The sequence below is a fragment of the Leucoraja erinacea genome, chromosome 20 (assembly GCF_028641065.1).
Source record: "Leucoraja erinacea ecotype New England chromosome 20, Leri_hhj_1, whole genome shotgun sequence".
Classification (NCBI taxonomy): domain Eukaryota; kingdom Metazoa; phylum Chordata; class Chondrichthyes; order Rajiformes; family Rajidae; genus Leucoraja; species Leucoraja erinaceus.
The window spans coordinates 30,713,977-30,736,845 of record NC_073396.1 but is presented as its reverse complement, the minus strand read 5'-3'; the positions used below and the strand labels follow the sequence as shown (position 1 = coordinate 30,736,845).

Genomic DNA, 22,869 nt, shown 5'->3' with positions numbered 1-22,869 from the left:
AAGTATGTGGTGGTTAAGTGGAACATGATAAACCATATCAAATAAAAAAAATATGCAAAGTTACAGAATGGCTGTATCTACATTAGTGCACTCAACAAATCAAACTAATTTAATTGCATGAAATCTCTGAAGTATGTTATATACATTTCACATTGATTGAATTAAACAATGGCCAAATTTCCAAAAATACAAGTTTATCTCATTACCTGCGAGATTTCTGTGGAAGTCTCAGGGTCCAATGTGGACATGTCAACGTAACATTTGCCTGGTCGAATCCCTTGTAGAACCCCACTGGGACCCAGAACCAACTGAAAGGTCAAAGAAAACTTAACTGATCAGATATCAGTTTCTTTCTATTAAGATTAATTTAAAAGCACTGTATTAAGATTAAAAGCACAAATGCAAGAAATAGGTACAGGTCATCCAGCCTGTGAAGCTTGGTTCACCATTCAAGATGATCAGTGCTGATCTGAACTTGGCCTCAAGTACATTTTCCTGTTCATTTCCTTCAGCCTTTGACTTCTGCATAGACAAAATCTGAATATATTTATAGCCAAGATTGATAACAAGACATGTACATCTCTTGGAGCTGGAGAATGTCAAAGATACGCTGAAGAGAGGAAATTCGTCCTGAACTCTGTCTTCAATAGGTGGTCACTTATTCTGAAACAATGGTTCATAACTCTGGGTTCCAAAAGGGGGGAAACAATTGAAATCCCCACAAAATCTTGTTTCCTGCTATAAATCTATGCAGTGTTTAAAAATAATCTCCACAATTGCTAATATCATAATGGATATTCGCTGCTTGGTCCATCAATTAAGAAACATTAAATGTACTTACATCTTTAGCTGCCTTTGGGTCAGAAATGCAAGAGAGTGTGATATCACAAGTCGAAACAACCTCTGCTGGTGTCCGTCCTAAACCAGCCCCTTCGTGGAGGAAAGGGTCGCACTGTCACAAAATATAAGACAAATTTTATAAATTTTCACTTAATAGAGCAAATAGTTCACTCATATTTCAAAAAGAGCCCGTTAATGACAGCGCCATACAGCTACTATGAAATGCCTCCAGCTTCATCAAAAAGTGAATTTATTACATAAAACCAATGACAGTGGTCCTGCACCCTTTACTTTAACCATACCAGAGAAGGAAAGAATGTGCGCAGAATACAAAAATACTTCATAACCAATTAAGACACTTGAAACGGGTAAATATAATGGAATTTCTCTATTACTTTTCACAACCCGTTTACATTTACTAGTTTTCACAAATTGTTTTTCCGTGATATTGGTTCAAAAAAAAAAAATTGGCTTTGAAATACAGAACTACTCTGTTGATTCTCTATGTTATTTTATTCTAAAACTTTGAACCAGAGACCCAAAACTCAGCATTTTGGAGAGTTTGGTTTAAGAAACTAAGGTCTCTGGAATCAGAGTCATGACATTCTTATTCAAATGTAGGAGTGGTACTCATTAACATGCAATAACTAAGCAAGCATGGCAAAAGATAGTACGTTTCAAAAAGCCATACCTTCTCTCCTGTGCGATTCCACACTGTAACAATGTGCCCCATCTTCAAGAGATTTGCAACAATTCCACTTCCCATCAAGCCAAGACCAAGGAAACCTATCCTAGAAAATGTAAAAAGAAAATCACTTGTTACTCAAAATTTTAAATCCATCACGGTTATATAGATATTTCTTAAAATCCAGAGCAAATGCATAAAGAAATGTCCTTCGATGTCTGACCCCTATATTTCGACTCTCTTCCCATGTTGCTTGGTGCCCTTTAGTCTATAAATATATTTCCTTAAATAAATTCAGGATACTGGAAATACAGTACTTCAACAAAGAGGTGGAAAATAAGAGACCCCCGATAAATCAACTGATCGGTTGCTATTTGGTTTTCTCCATTATCAAACGATGGAATAGTATTTACAACTTACTAAATCCAAAACGGAATTTCTGAATCTGGAGCACGTCTCTAAATTATTACTTTCCTAATTTCCTCACGCATTTCTTTCAAAATATTCTGGGATGGAAATTATCGAGTCAGAACCACACTGTGATTCTGGGAGTACCTCCGCAGACAGTGGTAGAAGAGGCCACATGCAGATTGGTAGAACAGCATCTCATATTGCAAAAGGGGAGAGTAGATTAACGGCAGAAAACCCAAGACATTAAACAAACACTAGCCAGCCATTAAAATGTTCCATTTAGTGTTCACTCAGTACAAAAATGGTTACATTACTGGGTACTGATTACTGATCAAAAGGAACATTAATCAATACCTCAGGTATTTGCACATTTCTTTCCCGAAACAAACTTTCAATGATTGCAATTCAAAAGCCAATACTTCAGATCTAAACAATTGCAATAAATCCAAAATTGCTAGAAATATTCTGGTCAAGTAGCATCTGTGAAGTGAGAAAGTGATTTAATGTTAAGGTCAATGACGTTCCACCTGATCTTGAATGTTAACTTCTCCATAGATGCTACCTGACTTGTCAATTATTTTCAGTATTTTGATTTTAGATTTCTTTTATTGTAATGATTATATCTCAGTAACTAAACCTAAACCTCACTTTTTCATTGAACCAAAGGTAAAACTCTCCAATGTCCAACTCCAATTGTTTTTTTTACCTGATGGATGACGACAATTTATTTTTTATATTTGGGTTCTTACCTTTTATCTGTGGGAATAATGTTGCCATTAGTTGCAGTACTGTCAGCTGCCTGGATGGATGTAGACTCTGCTTCCTGTGAGATTACACAAAGTTAACTCCAACCTTCATAATTAGGATGTACAAGCAGTGTAGTAAATTAAAAATTAGACCAATAAGTGTTCCACATTCTGGCGAACGTTACAAGAATTACCCAGCAATGTTGCTGGTCTACTTGTGGGATTTTAAGTTTGTCATTTTTTCTATTACAAAGTTTTGTAGCAATGAGGATAAAACATTGCCTACATGGGCTATAACAGAATAAAGGTAACATTCCACCAGAAGTTGTCAGGAAATTATAAGACTACTAAACTTGTACTATGGTTGTTGGTAAACCACCAGTCGACAAACAAGATAAACATCACTAAGAAATAATTGGATTAAGAAAACTCAAAATAGATATCTGGGAAGTAGGCCATACTTGGCTAATGCAAAAGGATTTAAGGACTTATAGGAGATTAAAATTCATGCAGTGGATATGATATGAAATATTTCCAAAACTGTTTGCAAACCATTGAATATTTGGAACCAGGGAGGCAGTTATGCGAGTCATAAAGAAGATGTTAAGTCTAATTAAATTTTCTAGCACAGTGTGTAGCTATCCCAAGTAATGGCTCATCAGTGACTATTCAAATGTAAATATTTCAGCCTCTCAACCCTAACCCTGCTTCCAGTACCCTCTCAGCCCACTAGCCCCCACTTAGTGAGTTTCCCCACCACCGTTTTGTCCACCACTAAAGGTTCTAGGATTCCAATTTAGCCGATCTGGGCTTCTCAAAAGAACACGCACCTTATTTGTCCCCTCAGCTTCCAGTTTCTGAAAAATAACCTTCATTCATTTTTTTCTCATAGCAATGATTTGCCAGTCATGACATGATCATAATTCTCCACTACATCCTCTGGAGTGAATCAGATGTTTTTGTCACATCACTGAACTGTAGACGGTACTTGTTCTGTGGCCAAACTAGAACTGTACACAACATTAGAATAACCTCCTTGCCCTTATATTCTACACTTCTGCTAATAAATAACACCATGTATGCATTTTAACACCCTTCAAGAACAGCTTTTTCCAGCAACCATTAGGATCTTTAACACTATAAAACACTAACTATGAGCTTGGTTGAGCTAAGGACTTAAAGTTTTTTTGTAGTAGTATTGGGGCTAATCATTTTTTTGTTTAATTTATGTGTTTACAGGCCTGTTCGGCTGTTGTAAGTAAGAATTTCATTATTCTGTTGTCGGTTAATATGGTTAACTCGGTATATCGGTTAACTGTTGAACACACCCATGGCAGACACCATTTTCCATGGGCCTATACCCATCCTTGGAAATCTGGGTAAGAACACCTACATTAGACTACATCTCCACTTTTAACATCTTTATTCCAACCATTCTCCTGGATCTAGGACTCAGCATGCCCCTCTGCCATTGGATACTTCACTCTTGACCCATAGACGGTAATCAGTGCGATTAGTGGGAAAACATTCTCTAGGATAAATTTCAACACTGGCACCCCACAGGGATGCGTTCTCAGCTCCCTACTCTGACTGTGTGGCCAGTCTGCTCCAGCTACATTTACAGGTTTGGAGGTAACCTCTCTGTAATAGGCCACATGTTGAACAATAATGAACCGAGAACAGGAATGAGAGAGAAAACCAAGTAAAACTGTGTCAAAACAACCACCTCTCCTTCAATGGCAGAAAAAAAATAAAAGCTAGTCGTCAACCTCAGAAAGTGGTGGAGTACATACCCCAATCTACATCAACGGTGCTGAAGTGATCAAATGCGAAGAGTTCCTTTGCAGAAACATTACCAGTTTGTCCTGATCCAACCACACCAAAAGTAAGGCCAAGAAAATACACCAATGACTCAATTTCCGCAGCTTAGGTTCAAGTGGTTAATCCCCGGAATGGCTTGACTGTCATACGAGGAAAAATTGGAAAGACTGGGCTTGTATTCACTGGAATTTAGAAGGATGAGGGGTAATCTTATAGAAACATATACAATTATAAAAGGACTGGACAAGCGGGATGCAGGAAAAATATTCCCAATGTTGGGGGAGTCCAGAACTAGGGTCACAGTCTAAGATTAAAGAGGAGGCCATTTAAGACTGTGAGAAAACACTTTTTCACCCAGATAGTTATGAATTTGTGGAATTGTCTGCTACAGAGGGCAGTAGAGGCCAATTCACTGGACGAATTTAAAATTGAGTTAGATAGAGGTCAAGGGGCAAGCGGAATCAAGGGATATGGGGAGAAGGCAAGCACGGGTTACTGATAGTGGATGATCAGCCATGATCATAGTGAATGGTGATGCTGACTTGAAGGACCAAATGGGCTCCTCCTGCACCTATTTTCTATGTTTTTATGTAAGAGCAATTCTTAATATTAGCCTTATATCTCTTAAATCGATTAACCAGAAATAAAAAAATAAGCAGCGCAGTACCTCTTCAGCCGTGGTCTTCAGCTTTTGAATTATCGCAGAGCATGAACCTGGCTATTAATAAATAAAATGTAGCTGATTAATTTACAAAAAACCATGGCAAACAAGTCTGCATAAAAATTGACATTTAGTAATGTACTTCAGATCCAACAGCATGTTAAATTGATAACCCAATTATTTAGTAAACATGTATTATTCAAGGTGAACATCTTGGCAGAAAATAGCTTTTATCTTGTGGACATATATCTGAACATCAATATACAGTTGAGATAGACACAAAATCGGTGACGTCTCAACCCAAAATGTCACCTATTCCTTTCCTTCAGAGATGCTGCCTGACCCGCAGAGCTACTCTAACATTTAAAGTCCATCTTTAGTGTAAACCAGCATCTGCAGTTCCTTCTTATACAATATTCAGTTGAGGTCAGCCACATGAAATCAAAATAAGCCTTTTCTACCACCACTTTGCAGAGATTAGATTTACAAAATTAAAGTGTGTGTTTCCCAGGACTGAGGGTCAACAGGCGAATCACATGATATTACTGTTTATTTCTACGACGGGTCATGAAACTGGAAACTTCAAATTAAGGAAGTAGCTTTAAATCAGTTTGCCCAATGGGAAATATTTCTTGAAAAACATTGAGCAAGTACAGAGGCAAGCAAACTAGCAAGTTTAATTATTGCATATTGAGAATGGTTTTGAGATTGAGGTGTGGAGCAGCCCCAGTTTGAAGGCAACAACACAAAATTCTCAGGCAATTTTCCCATGACTGCTAATTTTCAAACACCTGGTAGTAAAATATTTAGGTTGAAACTATATTATGCTACAAATGATTTCAATACATTCCCCAGGGTTAAGATATTTGATTTAATGGGTTATTACTAGCTTTAAAATACCACGAAGAATACACCACAAATGTTAACCAATTGCTTTTGAACATGAACTGGAAAGTTGCATGCTCCATACTAAAAATAATGTAGTATGGAACAGGAATGCATCCCCCCCCCCCCCCCCCCCACAAAGAACAGATTACAGGCAGTCCGCAGTTTATGGACATCCGACTAATGTACACACGAATAAGCATTTGGGAGACCAGCAGAATGCATTTTCCAGCTGCTCCGAGCTATGTGCAGCGGTTCTTGACACTCGCTGGAATTTTGCCACCAAATCCAGGGAGAATTGATTCTAGGCTAGGCTAGGCTAGGTAGGTAGGTCTGTCGGTCACTAAAACTCTCATCTTGTTTGTTTGTTGTACCTCTATTTACGCAAAAACAGTACACGATAGCGCTACGATTCTTGACCACCTTACTCACCATTGTCCTGTGCTGTAAATGCACCATTTGTTCAGATCAATGGTATATTTTAAAAGTTATTAAGGTTTAAAAAAATTCAGTTAAAACAGTGCCATACCCGCGCATGCGCAGTTGGGGGCAATTTTCTGTGCGCGTCTTTTACCGGCGTAGCAAAGGGCACCCGACGGGTCATCGGCCACACCTGCGCAGTGGGGCCTTTCCAGAATTGAGGTCGCAGCAGCGGCAAGCGAGAGGCGGCGGCGACGGTGATGATCCGGGGCCTGGGCGCTGAGGCTGGCAGTGGCAGCCAGCTCTGGCCGCTCTGAGGCCGACGGCTGCTGCTCCTCCGGGCACGCAAGGAGGGAAATAAACAGCACCCTCTAGATCCTGGGGAGGGAGAGTGAGGGGGATTGAGGGAGAGGAGGGGATAGGGAGGGTGAGGGGGGGGGGGGGAAGTGGGGGAAGTGGGGGAGAAAGGGAGGAGTGGGGGAGGTATGGAGTGGGGAATAGAGGGCAATGGGGGAGGCAAGGAGGGGTTTTGGGAGGTGAGGAGTTATGGAGAGAGGGAGAGGTGCGGGAGGAAAGGAGGAGAGGGGAAAGAAGAGGGAGGGTGAAGAGGAGAGGGAAGGAGTGCTGGGGGATATGGGGAAATGAGCCGCGCAGTTGGGTGCTATGGGTGATTGGTGGAATAGTGTGTTGGGGGAGCAGACCCAACGGGTCTGCTCTTAGTCTAGTCCTTTTTAAAGCTGTCACCAGCAGTCTTCATGAGTATACTTTCAATAACTTTAAACAATGTTAGAATACCATCCTTTATTAAAAGTGTAGAGCAGACAGTACGAAACCCTTTTCCCTGCAACTGAGGTGTCAAAAACTAGAGAACATTACTGGTCACAGCCATAAAAGTATACAGCACAGAAGTGGGCTCTTCGGCCTACTCATCCATGTCAACCAAGTTGGCTAACTGAGCTAGTCTCACTTGCCTGCGCCCAGCCCACCTCCTACAAATCATTCCCTATCCATGCAGGTGTCCAAATGTCTTTTAAATGTTTTAATTATAAAAGTGTAAGAGTCCAGTAGTACAGTGGATGGGAGGAATCTGGAACTGAGTGGATGATGGACAAAGGTACTCTCACATTTACATATCTAGCAGTCACTTGAATCAAGGGATATGGGGAAAAGGCAGGCACGGGTTATGGATTGGGGACGATCAGCCATGATCACAATGAATGGTGGTGCTGGCTCGAAGAGCCGAATGGCCTCCTGCACCTATTTCCTGTTTCTATGAATCACAAGTGTTTTGACGTTTATGGACTAAGTGATGGTGACTGGATTGCCACAGGACTACCACAGATTTTTCTAGCAATTCGTGGTGAGGACCACACCCTCCACCCCGAAAATGTGGTACCTAAGTTGGGTGAGGTAGCCGATCTCAACATCATTGGTACTTCCGTGCTGATCGGCAGGTCAAATTTGCACACTGCGGCCAGGGCTCTGGAACTGCCTGGTCGGAGTCAGCAGATCTGTTCCCAAGGCTGACTTCCGCGTCTGATGATCAGTGGGCCTGCAGCCAGGACTGGAACTCCGACCCAGCCAGAGTTGGCAGATCCATTCCCATAGCCGACTTTGTGGGCCATTATCTCGGCCCCCCCAAGATAGTGGCCTCTGTTGGTCTGGCATAATGGATAATCCAGAAAGGCCCTGGATTCAAGGGTGCATGGTGGGCCAATTTGCATGTTTATGTGGTTATGACTCCAAGTATTAAAATAATTGAAAAATAAGTACCAATGAAGTACACCCAACATCATAGGGCCCAGTAATAGTCAGTGCTTGTTTCCTGACAATGAACCCCAAGTGCAAGACAGTTGAATGCTGATTCATAGTTTTCCATTTAGATCAACTACAATCTCAGCTAGACACAAGGTCGTTCCAAAAACAGGGAAAAGTATAAACAACAAATGTCAAAGTATGAAAATCGAAGGCAAACAGAACACAGGTCACTAAAGCATTCTGCCTTCTAGAGTTCAGCTTATTGCTAGAAAAACCTACACTACTAAATGCATCCTCTTACCTTCTCAGACTGACTGAGCAGAAAATGATGGAAGTGAGGGTCGTCCTTTACTAGCTGTAATTAGAAAAACCAAATCTGAGCACGATAATCATACTTTGTACCTATAACGGCAGATCTGCGAGTCAGAGGCAGAATTGCACTAGCTATTGCCAGTCTCATAGTCATAGAAATTTAGCAAAGGAAATCTAATCTAAAGAAAACAGAAGCTTTGTAATGAGTTGGAGATCTAGGGAGAGACAAATTAATGTCAGTGCCTTCTGCATCATTACTATCAACTTGTGCACAAAAATACCTGATCATGTGTTGCCACTTTCATAATCATGGCTTTTACATTATATTTCTTATAACCTGTCACTGCACACAATCAATGACTTGATTTATAATAGGCAACACTGGAACCATATTTAGTAGTTAAAAAATATTACTAACATTATTGTTTCAGAAATTTGACTTTGTATCGCTTCAGTACATAATTACCCCCCTCCCCCCACTCCCACTTGGTTGAGTCTGGAAACCCTGGGGTTGCGCAGACCACGGGTGGTGGTGGTGGGGTGGGTCAAAAGAAGGTGGGCAAGGCGGCAAAACACCTGTGGAACAAAACCCACGGAAACAAGAATGTTCCACCCACCCCGTCACCTCCCGACAGGGAGTTCCGCAAGGTCCATATTCCAGCCGGGGGTGGGGGGGATCGGGCGGGGTGCCACAGCCGAAGGTTGCTCAGGTGACCTCAGTGTCTGTGAGCACCTCCCCTTCAAAAAAGGAGGAATCTCTCGCGAGAGAAATGGAAGAGAGACAAAAGGGAATCCTCCAGGGCAGAAGGGGAGTTCTGTGTGGATGAAGACTCCCGCCCTCTGGTTCGGGCCCCGGACCCATGTCCTGGAGGGGATTCTGGGGAGTGCAGTGATGGGGACCCCTCGGGTGAAATGGAGTAGGAAGAGATTCCTGTTGGGGCGGGTCCCGCATCATGCACCCGAGGAGGCTCAGGAGCTACCCACACAGGACAAGGCGCAGAGCCGCCTCTGGAGTTTGGGACAGTAGACGGGGAGGGGGGAGGGAAAACCAGCCCTTCTATCCATCAGGACCTGGATCCAGAGAGACTCCCTGAGTCTGGTGCACCAGAGTCCACTCTGGCCCAACTGGTGGAGGGATAGACGCCCCCCATTATCGATGGTCTTGACCTCCCGGGTACATCTGGGGAAGGCTCCTCTGCCATTGACCTCAGGGTTATGGCTAAGGTGGAGGAGAGACCAGCGGGTTGTGAAGAGGCAACCGCTGCACAGGGTGAGGCAGGAGTATCGAACACTAAGGGTGTGTCCGGGGATGGGGATGGTGACTCCAACTGCAGTGAGCGGGTGGAAGGAGACTCCTCGGACAATGAGTCAATGGATGTTATCGCTCCGCCCGGCGCCACCGCACTCATTCCAGTGGAGGAAATCCGCGAGTTCATTGTGGCCACCGAAGGAGCCCAACATCGGCCCAGACTGGCCCCCCTCCGGTGGCTAAACTTACACGGGCTACCCAGCTCGCTGAACCTCATCCTCAAATGGAGGGGGAGGGTCAAGGAGGAAGGGGCAGGGAGTGATGGGAAATGACCAGCGTCAGCTCAGGTCCTTCTTGGACAACATGGAGAAGGACGGCGAGGCTCAGAGCAGCGTTGTTCCTGTTGAGGGTAGCGGGACCAGTAGAGCTTCCCTTGTAGCCAAGATCTGGAGGGCAAAGAGCACCGCCACTCCACCTCGGGTCCATAGGGGGAGGAGCGGCTCTGCTGTCAGCGACCGGAGGACAGGTGACAGGATCTAGTGAGTGGGTAGGGCCGAAAATGTCCTGGTTGGGTTGTTCCTACGCCTGGCCAAGCTGGCCATCCGCGCGTCATGGCACCAGGCGGTAGATGGCTTTGCCCGAGCCAGATGCTTGCCCCTTTACCGGGGATACGTCCGCATCCAGGTGCTGTTACGAGAGGGAGGGACATAGTTGTAAATCAGTTATATAGTATATTTGTAAGGATTGTAACATAGTTGTTTGAAAATTTAGTTTCTAGATAATTAGGTGATGTTGTGCTATGGTGGTGGGTGTTTTACCACAGTTGTGTTTTGTATTGTGATCGTAATTAAGTAAATTATTTTTGATACCAAAAAAAAACTGGTTACCAAGCTCACGGAACTGGGTCTCTTCGCATCCCTCTGCAATTGGATCCTCGACTTCCTCATCGAATTGGCAGTAACACTTTTTCCTCATTAATAATCAGTACAGAAGCACCTCAAGGCTGCGTGCTCGGCCCCCTGCTTTATACTCATGACTGTGTAGCCGGACACAGTGCAAACTCCATCTTCAAGTTCGCCGATGACACCATCGTTGTTGGACGGATTACAGATGGTGATGAGTCAGAGTATAGAGGTGAGATCGGCCAATTGAACAAATGGTGCCAGCACAACAACCTGGTTCTCAATATCAGTAAAAACAATGAACTGATTGTGTACTTTGGAAGAGGAAGGACGAGGACCCACAATCCTGTTTATAACGGGACGATGGAGGAGTCAAAAACCAAATTCCTGGGCGTGCATATTTCCGAAGATCTTTCCTGGACCCAGCACACTGATGCAATTATAAATAAAGCACATCAACGCCTCTACTTCCTGAGAAGATTACAGAGATTCGGTATGTCAGAGAGGATTCTCTTGAACTTCTACAGGTATACACTAGAGAATATATTGACTGGTTGCATCATGTGCTGCAGCATTCAAGCAACTTGAACGCCCAGGAGCAAAAAGACGGCAAAAAGTTATGAACACTGCCCAGTCCATCACCGGCTCTGATCTTCCCACCATCAAAGAGATTTATTGTAGTCGCTGCCTCATAAATGCAGCCAGCAACCTCAGAGACCCACACCACCCTGGCCACACATTCATTTCACCCCTGCAATCGGGAAGGTGATACAAGGGCCTGAAAACTGTAACGTCCAGGTTCAGGAACAGCTTCTCCCTACAGTCATCAGTCTACAGTCACCAGAACCTCAAATAAACTCTGAACTACAATAGACTATTATTATTGCACGACTATTGTTTGAGAGAGAGAAAGAAAGAGAGAGAGAGCGGAGAGAGAGAGAGAGAGAGAGAGAGAGAAGAGAGAAAGAGAGAGAGAGAGAGAGAGAGAGAGAGAGAGAGAGAGAGAGAGAGAGAGAGAGAGAGAGAGAGAGAGAGAAGAGAGAGAGAGAGAGAGAGAGAATAGACTAGAGAGAGAGATTGTGTGTGTGTGTGTGTGTGTGTGTGTGTGTGTGTGTGTGTGTGTGTGTGTGTGAGTGTGTGTGTGTGTGTGTGTGTGTGTGTGAGTGTGTGAGAGAGAGTGTACAATGCCCTCTATAATATTTGAAACAAAGACCCATCATTTATTTATTTGCCTCTGTAATTCACAATTTGATATTTGTAATAGAATAATTTACATGTGGGTAAAGTGCACATTGACAGATTATAATAAAGGCCATTTTTTATACATTTTGGTTTCAATGTGTAGAAATGATAGCAGTGTTTATACATAGTCCTTCTTCCCCCCCATTTCAGGGCACCATAATGTTTGGGACATAGCAATGTCATGTAAATGAAAGTAGTCATGTTTAGTATTTTGTTGGATATCCTTTGCATGCAATGACTGCTTGAAGTCTGCGATTCATGGACATCACCAGTTGCTGGGTGTCTTCTCTGGTGATGTTCTGCCAGCCTGTATTGCAGCCATCTTTAGCTGATGCTTGTTTTGGGTGCTAGTCCCCTTCAGTTTTCTCTTCAGCATATAAAAGGTATACTCAATTGGGTTTAGATCGCGTGATTGACTTGGCCACTCAAGAATTGACCATTTTTTTGCTTTGAAAAACTCCTTTGTTGCTTTAGCAGTATGTTTGGGATCATTGTCTTGCTGTAGAATGAACCACTGGCTTTTGAGGCATTTGTTTGTATTTGAGCAGGCTATAAAACCCCCACCACCGTGTTTCACAGATGAGGTGGTATGCTTTGGATCTTGGGCAGTTCCTCATCTCCTCCATACTTTGCTCTTGCCATCACTCTGATATAAATTCATCTTCATCTCATCTGTCCACACAACCTTTTTCCAGAACCGTGGTTGCTCTTTTAAGTACTTCTTGGCAAACTGTAGCCCGGCCATCTTATTTTTGCGGCTAACCCGTGGTTTGCATCTTGCAGTGTAGCCTCTGTATTTCTGTTCATGAAGTCGTCTTCGGACAGTGGTCATTGTCAAATCCACACCTGATTCCTGAAGACTGTTTCTGATCTGTCAGGCAGGTGCTTGGGGATTTTTCTTAATTATAGCGCAAATTCTTCTGTCATTAGCTGTGGAGGTCTTCCTTGGCCTGCCAGTCCCTCTGCGATTAGTAAGCTCACCAATGCTCTCTTTCTTCTAAATTATGTTCCAAACAGTTCATTTTGCTAAGCCTAAGGTTTGGCTGATGTCTCTAACAGTTGTATTCTTGTTTCTCAGTCTCATAATGGCTTCTTTGACTTTCATTGACACAACTCTGCCCCCCATTTCAGGGCACCATAATGTTTGGGACACATGGCTTCACAGGTGTTTGTAATAGCTCAGGTGTGTTTAATTGCCTCCTTAATGCAAGTATAAGAGAACTCTCAGCACCAAGTGTTTCCTCCAGTCTTTCCATCATCTTTGAAAACTTTTATTGCTGTTTATCAACATGAGGACCAATGTTGTGCCAATGAAAGTCTTACACTGTTTACAGTGTACTATGTTTACATATTCTGTGGTGCTGCAGCAAGTAAGAATTTAATTCTTCTATCTGGGACAAATGACAATAAAGCTCTCTTGACTCTGACATCATGGCTTTCATGTTGTCTTGGAGCAAGAATAAAATGGACATGAATTTCTGTGGCAAGGCAGCGCAAAGATGCTCAAGGAAGAATTAAAATGGACTTGAGAAGTCCAGTAACGGTAGGGTTATCAAGACTATTGATTATTTATAATGGAAACAAATAGGAGATTTATATTATGATCTGGAGGGACTCATTTTTGGAAGTCAATGACTAGAAGGCACAGATTTAAGAAAAAAGGTTAAGAATCAAATGAGGATTCGGAGCTGCATTTTGGAATTAGTCTCAACATTTCTTTTTTTGGATGGCACAAACACAATAGCCAGATAGTTGTTTTTTCTGCTATACATTTATATGAGCAGTTCACTACTTCTAATACCACAGTACATGTGCCAATATTGACTGCATTAAAATAGGAAACTATGTAAATTTTCTCCCTAAGACCAAGCAGAGAATAAAAGTGACATTCTAAGCTTCAGTGCACAATTATAATCTGAAACTGATGCAAAAACATTGACGCCACCACTTCTCAGATATACTGCTGTAAACTCAGATGTTTCCAGCTTCTGGGGAGGTACTGAAAGATATAGTCAATCTACCGATAAAAGCATTTAGAGCCAAAGTGGTGTTAGCAAGTTAAAAAAACAAACATTTACACCTCACCTTCCATTTGTAGGCTGCAATTGGATTTGCATCCCATCGCTTTACTGTGGATGGCTCAGGGAGAGAGTCCTGCGTTTCAAAAAAGATAATTAATACACTGTATTATAAATACCTCCAGTGCATTGCATTTCTGTGAAGTTAATCTTTTCATCTACCTAATCGACGTGATAAAGAGCAAGTTTTGTGAAACCCACACATCCGCTCATGGGATGTTGTTGTGCGTGACTGACTGATTCATAGGAATATCTGAGAGCAAATACAGATTCTGTATGACAGATTCTGTGAAACTAAATTATAACTGACACACCACACCCGAAAGCAAAGGACTCTTTCTGACTCATTAGACTCGTCTCTCCAAAACCAACCTTTACCTCTTTAGGCGGTCGACCCCTTTTCCTTGTATTGTGCTCGGAAATGTCCGTGGAGGAATTGTGTCTTTTATCTTCAGATGAAATGTGTTTGTTTTTCTCTTCTGACGAGGTAAGTGCAGATACCTGGAACAATATTTAGTGTAAAATGAGGTAACCCACCACTAACGCAGAAATCCGTTCATTGTTACTTGAAGGGAAGTGGCAAGGATTTTGTAAAATTCTATTTCAACCACTCCACTCCCGATGAACTTTGCCTCATCCATTTGGATTTTTGAAGATTGGTCAAAGTGCACAATTTAAAAAGAAAAAAAGTAACCAAGGCCCATTTAAATAGGACAGAAAAGTAGAGCAGAGGAACAGGCCCTTCTGTCCATAATGTGCCAAACATCATGCTAAAATAAATTAATTTCATCTGCCTGCACATAATCCAAATCCCTCCATTCCCAGTATATCCGTTTGCCTATCTAAAAGCCTATTAAATGTCCTATCATATCAGTCTCCAGCACAATCCAGGCATCCACCACCCTCTCTATAAAAAAAAACATTGCCCCACACATCTTCATTAAACTTTGTCTCATTCACCTTACAGCTATGCCCTCTAGCCATTGACATTTCCACCCACTGGCAAGAAGGTTCTGACTGTCCATCCTGTCTATGCCTCTCTTAATTTTATATACTTTTCTCAGGTGTCCCTCATGCTCTGGTATTGCAGAGAAATCAATCCAAATCTACCCAAACCCTTGTTTTAGGTAATATACTCTAATCCAGGCCGCATTCTGGTCAACCTCTTCACGCTCTGCCCAAAGCCTCCACATCTTTTCTGTAATTAGGCAACCAGAACTGCACGCAATACCCCAAATTCAGCCTAACCAATGTCATACAAATTTGCATCATGACCTACTGAATCCTATACTCAATGCCTTGAACAATGATTGCAAGCATACCATACACTTCCTTCACCATTCTATTTACTTGCGTTTTACACTTTCAGGAAGCTATGGATTTGGACAGGCAATGACTAGTGGGGTACCGCAAGGCTCAGTGCTGGGACCCCAGCTATTTACAATATATATTAATGATTTGGACGAGGGAATTGAATGCAACATCTCCAAGTTTGACGATCACAAAGCTGGGGGGCAGTGAGTGTTAGCTGTGAGGAAGCTAGGAGGCTGCAAGGTGACTTGGATAGGTTGGGTGAGTGGGCAAATGCATGGCAGATGCAGTGTAATGTGGATACTTATCCACTTTGGTGGAAAGAACAGGAAAGTAGACTATTATCTGAATGGTGGCCGATTAGGAAAAGGGGAGATGCAACGAGACCTGGGTGTCATGGTACACCAGTCATTGAAAGTAGGCATGCAGGTGCAGCAGGCAGTGAAGAAAGCGAATGGTATGTTACCATTCATAGCAAAAGGATTTGAGTATAGGAGCAGGGAGGTTCTACCTGGAGTATTGCATACAGTTTTGGTCTCCTAATCTGAGGAAAGACATTCTTGCCATAGAGGGAGTACAGAGAAGGTTCACCAGACTGATTCCTGGGATGGCAGGACTTTCATATAAAGACTGGATAGACTTGGCTTGTACTCGCTAGAATTTAGAAGATTGAGGGGGGGATCTTATAGAAACGTACAAAATTCTTAAGGGGTTGGACAGGCTAGATGCAGAAAGATTGTTCCTGATGTTGGGGAAGTCCAGAACAAGGGGTCACAGTTTAAGGATAAGGGGGAAGTCGTTTAGGACCGAGATGAGAAAAACATTTTTCACACAGAGAGTGGTGAATCTGTGGAATTCTCTGCCACAGAAGGTAGTTGAGGCCAGTTCATTAGCTATATTTAAGAGGGAGTTAGATGTGGCCCTTGTGGCTAAAGGGATCAGGGGGTATGGAAAGAAGGCAGGTAAAGGATACCGAGTTGGATGATCAGCCATGAGTGCAGGCTCGAAGGGCCGAATGGCCTACTCCTGCACCTATTTACTATGTTTCTATGACCCCAAGATCCCTCTATACAATATTTCTGTTAGAAGTCTTGCTGTCAGCTGTATACTTTCTCCTTACGTTTAACTTTCCAAAGTGCAACTCTTCACACTTGCTTAGATTAAACACCATCTGCCAATTCTCCACCCATTTGGTTAGTTAATCTATGATCCGCTGTACAATAGAGTTCCTCACTGCCCACAACTCTTGCAGACTTGGTGTTGTGTGCAAGTCTACTGACCAATCCATTTACATTCATGTCCATTATTAACATAGATCACAAACAACAGATTGCCCCGCACTGATCCCTCCGCTGGTCACAATCAGAAATCCAGCCTGTATTTCTGGATTCCACAACCCTCTTTCTTCTGTTGGTAAGCCAGTTCTGAATCCATGCAGCCAAGTCACTGTGAATTCCATGCATCTAAAACCTCTTGATCAGCCCACCATGGGGCACGTTATCAAATGTCTTATTAAAATCCACGTAGACAACACCCACGCCCCAACTCTCATCGGTCATCTTCAAAATTTTCAAGAACACATAATCAAGTTGCAAGACAAAATCTGCCGCATACAAACCATGTTGACTGTCACTAACTAGACATTCTCTTCCAAAAGCGGGTAAATCCAATCTCAAAGAATCCCCTCCCACAGCTTCCTTACCACTGACACAAGGCTCATGGGCCTTCATTTCCCTGGAGCATCTCTACTTCCCTTCTTAAACAAAGGAACATCCTTGCCTACTCTCCAGTCCTCCAGAACCTCGCCTGTGGCTAGAGATGATGCAAAGATCAACAAGGCTCCTGCAATTTCCTTAGTGATCGATCCCAACAGACCGTGGAAATGTATCCAACTGAATGCTCTTCAGGTGCTCCCACTCTTTGATTTCAAACTGCCCTTGCAAATTCGCATTCCTCACACTAATCTCACTGTCACCCGTGTCCTTAGCCAACTTTCAATATCTGTATGAAATTCAAAAAGCTTGAGAGATATTTTTCAAACAGAGCCTCTCTAGTTCATGCTTTCAGAGATTAAAGTAGTCATCTTCAAGGTTCCCATGGGTGCCTAATGATCCCAAGATGATCCAAAGGATTCCCAAGGGGACTTAATAAAGTGTACTGCAAGAGTTAACTAATTTAAAATACATTCAAATCCTATGAAAATTACATTCTCTCAAAGGAAATCAGCTGTTTGTTAAATTACACAAAACTTAAAAAGAAAATCGTACATCATTAGAAAATGTACTTTGGAAAGAACATTTCTTTTTACCCAAAGGTTACAAGTGAATTTAGCAAACCAATTACAATGATGCAATTCTATTTAATCCCTAGGCAAAATTACATCAGATATTGTGCACAGGGAATATGCACACTTTAGAGATGGGAACATATGGGAAATAATTAGATTTAAAAATAAATACATTATTTGCACTGGGAGCAAGGAGGAAGAAAGCCGATATGGGAAAACTAAGGAAAATAGAAATTCTCTGCGGGTCAAACACTGCAGTAAAAGACCACAATTTCAAAATGTTTGTCAATTTGTATGTAGGATGTCTCCATTCAGCGAGTGCCAGTCCCCCAGGAAAAGATGACAATCTAGGAGCCCACAGGAAGGAAACTGTTCCAATACTGTACCAAAGCAGACAGTAAGAATACTGGGGTCAGCAGATCTTTAGCTTCACCTGTCTTAAAACTGCAAATTAACTCCTCTCCTTTTGCATCTTCTTTGTCCAACCAACATGTCTCAGTTTTTGCCAATCTACACTCCACACTCCGGTGCGTGGAGTTTATTAACTTTATTGAACAGATTTGTATGGCTTTAAAAATGTCAACTCTTTCTTAATCTCTGACAGTGCAAACCAAAGCATTATTTCGAAGTCCGGTTGTATTTGACAATAAAGTACGATTGTACTGACGACACTCTTTCATCATCTGTACAAATTAACACTGTTTAAATGACATATCCCAGTGTGCAACCTGTGCAAAGTGACAAAGGTCGGCATGAATAAATTGGTTATTTTTGGGATAAAAGGTTGTGCTCAGAGGGATAGCAAAGAGATTGGCTCACAGTCTATTCAATGATTTGGATTATGGAATGTGTACCATGTTCGTAATTTCTCATACTAATCTGGACGGCAGCATGGGCTAAAAGAATGCAATGTGTAGGAAGGAACTGCAGATGCTGGTTTAAACCGAAGATAGACACAAAATGCTGGAGTAACTCAGCAGGACAGGCAGCATCTTTGGAAAGAAGGAATGGGTGACTTTTCGGTCGAGACCCTTCTTTAGAATGCAAAGAGGATTCAGGATTATATACATAGTTTCAGCGGATGGGCAAAAGGATCCAACTCCTGGAAAACTATGTAAAAAAAGTGGCCATCTACTATAGTTCAAAAAAGTCGCTTCCCTGATCCAGCAACCGTTTGTTTCCATTTCACCTTTGTCACTACCTCACCCATCTGCGATCAGCCCCACACACCTCTCCTATCAACTTGCTCCCCTTTACTCCAACAGTCTGAAAAAGTGTTCCCCTCCACAAATTCTTCCTGGCGAGTTTCTATAGTACTTTGTTTTTTTGATCTGAAATATTGCCTTGGGTCTTGTCTCCCTCGGGAAGGATATACTTGCAATAGGAGCAAAGTGAAGCTCACTACGTTGAGTTCTGGAACAGAGGATTTGCCTAATGAGGATAGATGAGACAGAATAGGGAGCAAAGGGAATAAGGTGATCTCATTGAAGAAAAGAAAATTCCTATTTTCCAATGGCAGATAATTCCAATGGCTTGGTGCCCAGAGCTAGGAGTCAGCCACAAAATAACAGATCATCCATTTAGAGCAGAGATGAAAAGAAATTTCACCAACCGCAGGATGTTGTACCTTGGAATTTCTCTACCTTTGTGGAAAGAAAGCACTGAAATAAACATAATCAGGACATGCACAGGCAAATTTGCTATGTCTACCTCCCACTGGAATCCCCCATTCTTTGCAATTCTACCCGCTGTTGTACAAAAACATGCGTCTTGAAAATCATCACTAAAGATTTAGTTTCCTGGAATGAGGAGAAACGTCCCATGACGAGAGGTTGAGTATGTTTGCTCTGTTTAGTTTGGAGATATAGCGCGGAAACAGGCCCTTCGGCCCACCGAGTTCGCACCGACCAGCGATCACCGCACACTAACACTATCCCACGCACACTATGGACAATTTACATTTATACCAAGCCAATTAACCTACATACCAGTACGTCTTTGCATGGTGGGAAGAAACCAATGATCTCAGAGAAAACCCACGCAGGTCACGGGGAGAAGGTACAAACTCCGTACCAACAAGCACCTGTAGTCAGGATTGAAGCTGGGTCTTGGGCGCTCTAAGGCAGTAGCTCTACCAATACGCCACCGTGCTGCCCATACTATGCTCATGCTCACTAGTATTTTAAAGAAAGGGTTATCGCTTTATTTAGGCATTCATGACTTTGAAAGGAATTGAAAGTTAACAGGACAGTCAATTTCCTCCAGCTGAAGAACCTTAAACCAGAGGACAATTTTAGATGATCATCTAAAATGGTGTTATTTCCTTATTCCCAGGGCAGTAAAATCCTTCGAATAATCTACTCTCGAAAGCTGGGGTTCTCAGTCATTGAGTATACGCACAGTAGAGATAGATATAGAAATTGAAGGACACCAAGATTAGACAGGATAGTTGACTTGAGGCAAGGTCCAGCCATAATCTTAAAGAATTGTGAAGCAGACTTCAGGGCAAATTGACCATTTACCTTTTGTATTAATATGTATGAAGTGAGTGAACAAGAGGATCAGTACTCTGCAGATAAATTTAAAATCTAAGCTCTAAAGCTAGCTTGGTCTTGCATTTGATCACAACTACAGCAAAAGTGGCATTTCCCAATTAAGCAATAAAAAGCATTCACATATGGATCAAAAGGAGTTAGTGGTAATGTTGTTGTTGCATATAATTGCATTCAATGGCATTCTCTGGCCTACCCTCTCAACCATATATACGATGTTTAAGAAGGAACTGCAGATGCTGGAAAATCGAAGGTAGACAAAAGTGCTGGAGAAACTCAGCGGGTGCGGTAGCATCTATGGAGCAAAGGAAATAGGCAACGTTTCGGGCCGAAACCCTTCTTCAGACTGAAGGGTTTCAGCCCAAAATGTTGCCTATTTCCTTCGCTCCATAGATGCTGCCGCACCCGCTGGGTTTCTCCAGCACTTCTGTCTACCATATACACAATGTTACCTTGGATTTAATGAATTCCTCAACCGCATCCACTGCTTGTTGAAAGCGTTTCCCTTTGGTGAATTTTATCATTTCCTCCTTGTGAAGATGGTAAGATTTAAGCTGGTCAACTTTGATCCATGCACTGTCGAGAGTCAAGAGTATTTAATTGTCATATGTACTGGTAATAGAACAATAAAATTCTTACTTGATGCATCTTTACAGGCCCATTAATGCAATAACACAATAAAACACAATTCTTTCCTGAGAGTTCAATTTATCACACAAGGCTTTGATGTAATGGGTCAGTTTTATGGTCTATACTGTACATCGGTTGAAGATTGCTGTTCTGGCTCCTTTCATTATCCATCTCCCTTCTGTACTCTGACTCATCGTTCCCTGTTATTTGTCCAACAACAGTGGTATCATCTGCAAATTTAAAGATGGCAATGAAGTCTTTCCTGGCTACAGTGTCATGGGTATAAGGAGAGTAGAGTACAAGACTGAGCACACAACCTGGAGGTGCTCCGATGTTGATGGTCATGGAGACTGAAGTGTTGTTGCCAATTCGTACTGATTGTCGTCTACCGATGAGTAAGTGGAGGATTTAATTGTACTGGAATGAGCGGAGGAGACTCAGTTCCCCAAATTTTATAAGTTTAGAGGGGATGATAGTGTTAAACACTGAGCTGCTGTTGATAAACAACAATTCAGTTTAGTTGTTAAAGAGGGAACTGCAGATGCTGGAGAATCGAAGGTTACACAGAAAAGCTGGAGAAACTCAGCGGGTGCAGCAGCATCTATGGAGCGAAGGAAATAGGCAACGTTTCGGGCCGAAACCCTTCTTCAGACTGATCAGGGGTGGGGGTGGGTGGGGACAAGAAAGGGAAAAGGAGGAGTAGCCGGAAGGCTGGAGGGTGGGAGGAGACAGCAGGGGAGCTGAGGAAGGGGAGGAGACAGCAAGGACTAACAGAATTGGGAGCAGTCGATGTTCATGCCCCCGGGGTGCAGACTCCCCAAACGGAATATGAGGTGCTGTTCCTCCAATTTCCGGTGCTGCTCGCTGTGGCCATGGAGGAGACCCAGGACAGAGAGGTCAGAGGCGGAGTGGGAGGGGGAGTTGAAGTGCTGAGCCACCGGGAGGTCAGCTAGGTTTATTCAGGGAACGGGGGTTCCCCTCCTCCACCATAAATGAGGCTCGCACCAGGGTCTCTTCCATACCCCGCAACACTGCTCTCTCTCCCCATCCCCGCACTCGCAACAAGGGCCGAGTCCCCCTAGTCCTCACCTTTCACCCCACCAGCCATCACATACAAAAAATAATCCTCCGTCAGTTTCGCCACCTCCAACGTGACCCCACTACTGGCCACATCTTCCCATCTCCCCCCATATCTGCCTTCCGCAAAGACCGCTCCCTCCATAACTCCCTTGTCAATTCTTCCCTTCCCTCTCGGTCCACCCCCTCCCCGGGCACTTTCCCTTGCGGCCGCAGCAGATGCAACACTTGTCCCTTTACCTCCCCCCTCAACTCCTTTCAGGGACCCAAGCAATCGTTCCAGGTGCGACAGAGGTTTACCTGCATCTCTTCCAACCTCATCTACTGCGTCCGCTGCTCTAGATGTCAGCAGATCTATATCGGTGAGACCAAGCGGAGGTTGGGCGATCGTTTCGCCGAACACCTCCGCTCGGTCCGCAATAACCTAGCTGACCTCCCGGTGGCTCAGCACTTCAACTCCCCCTCCCACTCCGCCTCTGACCTCTCTGTCCTGGGTCTCCTCCATGGCCACAGCGAGCAGCACCGGAAATTGGAGGAACAGCACCTCATATTCCGTTTGGGGAGTCTGCACCCCGGGGGCATGAACATCGACTTCTCCCAATTCTGTTAGTCCTTGCTGTCTCCTCCCCTTCCTCAGCTCCCCTGCTGTCTCCTCCCACCCTCCAGCCTTCCGGCTACTCCTCCTTTTCCCTTTCTTGTCCCCACCCACCCCCACCCCTGATCAGTCTGAAGAAGGGTTTCGGCCCGAAACGTTGCCTATTTCCTTCGCTCCATAGATGCTGCTGCACCCGCTGAGTTTCTCCAGCTTTTCTGTGTAACATTCAGTTTAGTTTATTGTCACGTGTACCGAGGTACAGTGAAAATCTTTCATTGCGTGCTATCCAGTCAGCAGAAAGACAATACATGCTTACAATGGAGCCATTTACAGCGTATAGATACATGATAAGGTTTAGTGCAAGGTAAAGCCAGAAATGTCCGAGCAAGGATAGTCTGAGGACCAGC

General features: G+C 43.2%; 1 protein-coding gene across 2 annotated transcripts in view; it reads right to left on the bottom strand.

The window, feature by feature from the left end:
* glyr1 (glyoxylate reductase 1 homolog (Arabidopsis)) overlaps positions 1–22,869 on the bottom strand; it is a 39,282-nt gene that overhangs the window by 8,025 nt on the left and 8,388 nt on the right. The window contains exons 4-12 of one of the 2 annotated variants that reach the window (XM_055651774.1): positions 20,613–20,736; positions 14,389–14,511; positions 14,018–14,086; positions 8,529–8,582; positions 5,171–5,221; positions 2,686–2,759; positions 1,532–1,631; positions 842–952; positions 207–308 (exon numbers count right to left, since the gene is read on the bottom strand). In XM_055651774.1, the coding sequence (XP_055507749.1) occupies positions 207–308; positions 842–952; positions 1,532–1,631; positions 2,686–2,759; positions 5,171–5,221; positions 8,529–8,582; positions 14,018–14,086; positions 14,389–14,511; positions 20,613–20,736 (808 nt within the window). The remainder of the gene's footprint in view (positions 1–206; positions 309–841; positions 953–1,531; positions 1,632–2,685; positions 2,760–5,170; positions 5,222–8,528; positions 8,583–14,017; positions 14,087–14,388; positions 14,512–20,612; positions 20,737–22,869) is intronic. The other variant, XM_055651775.1, reaches the window with a different exon arrangement.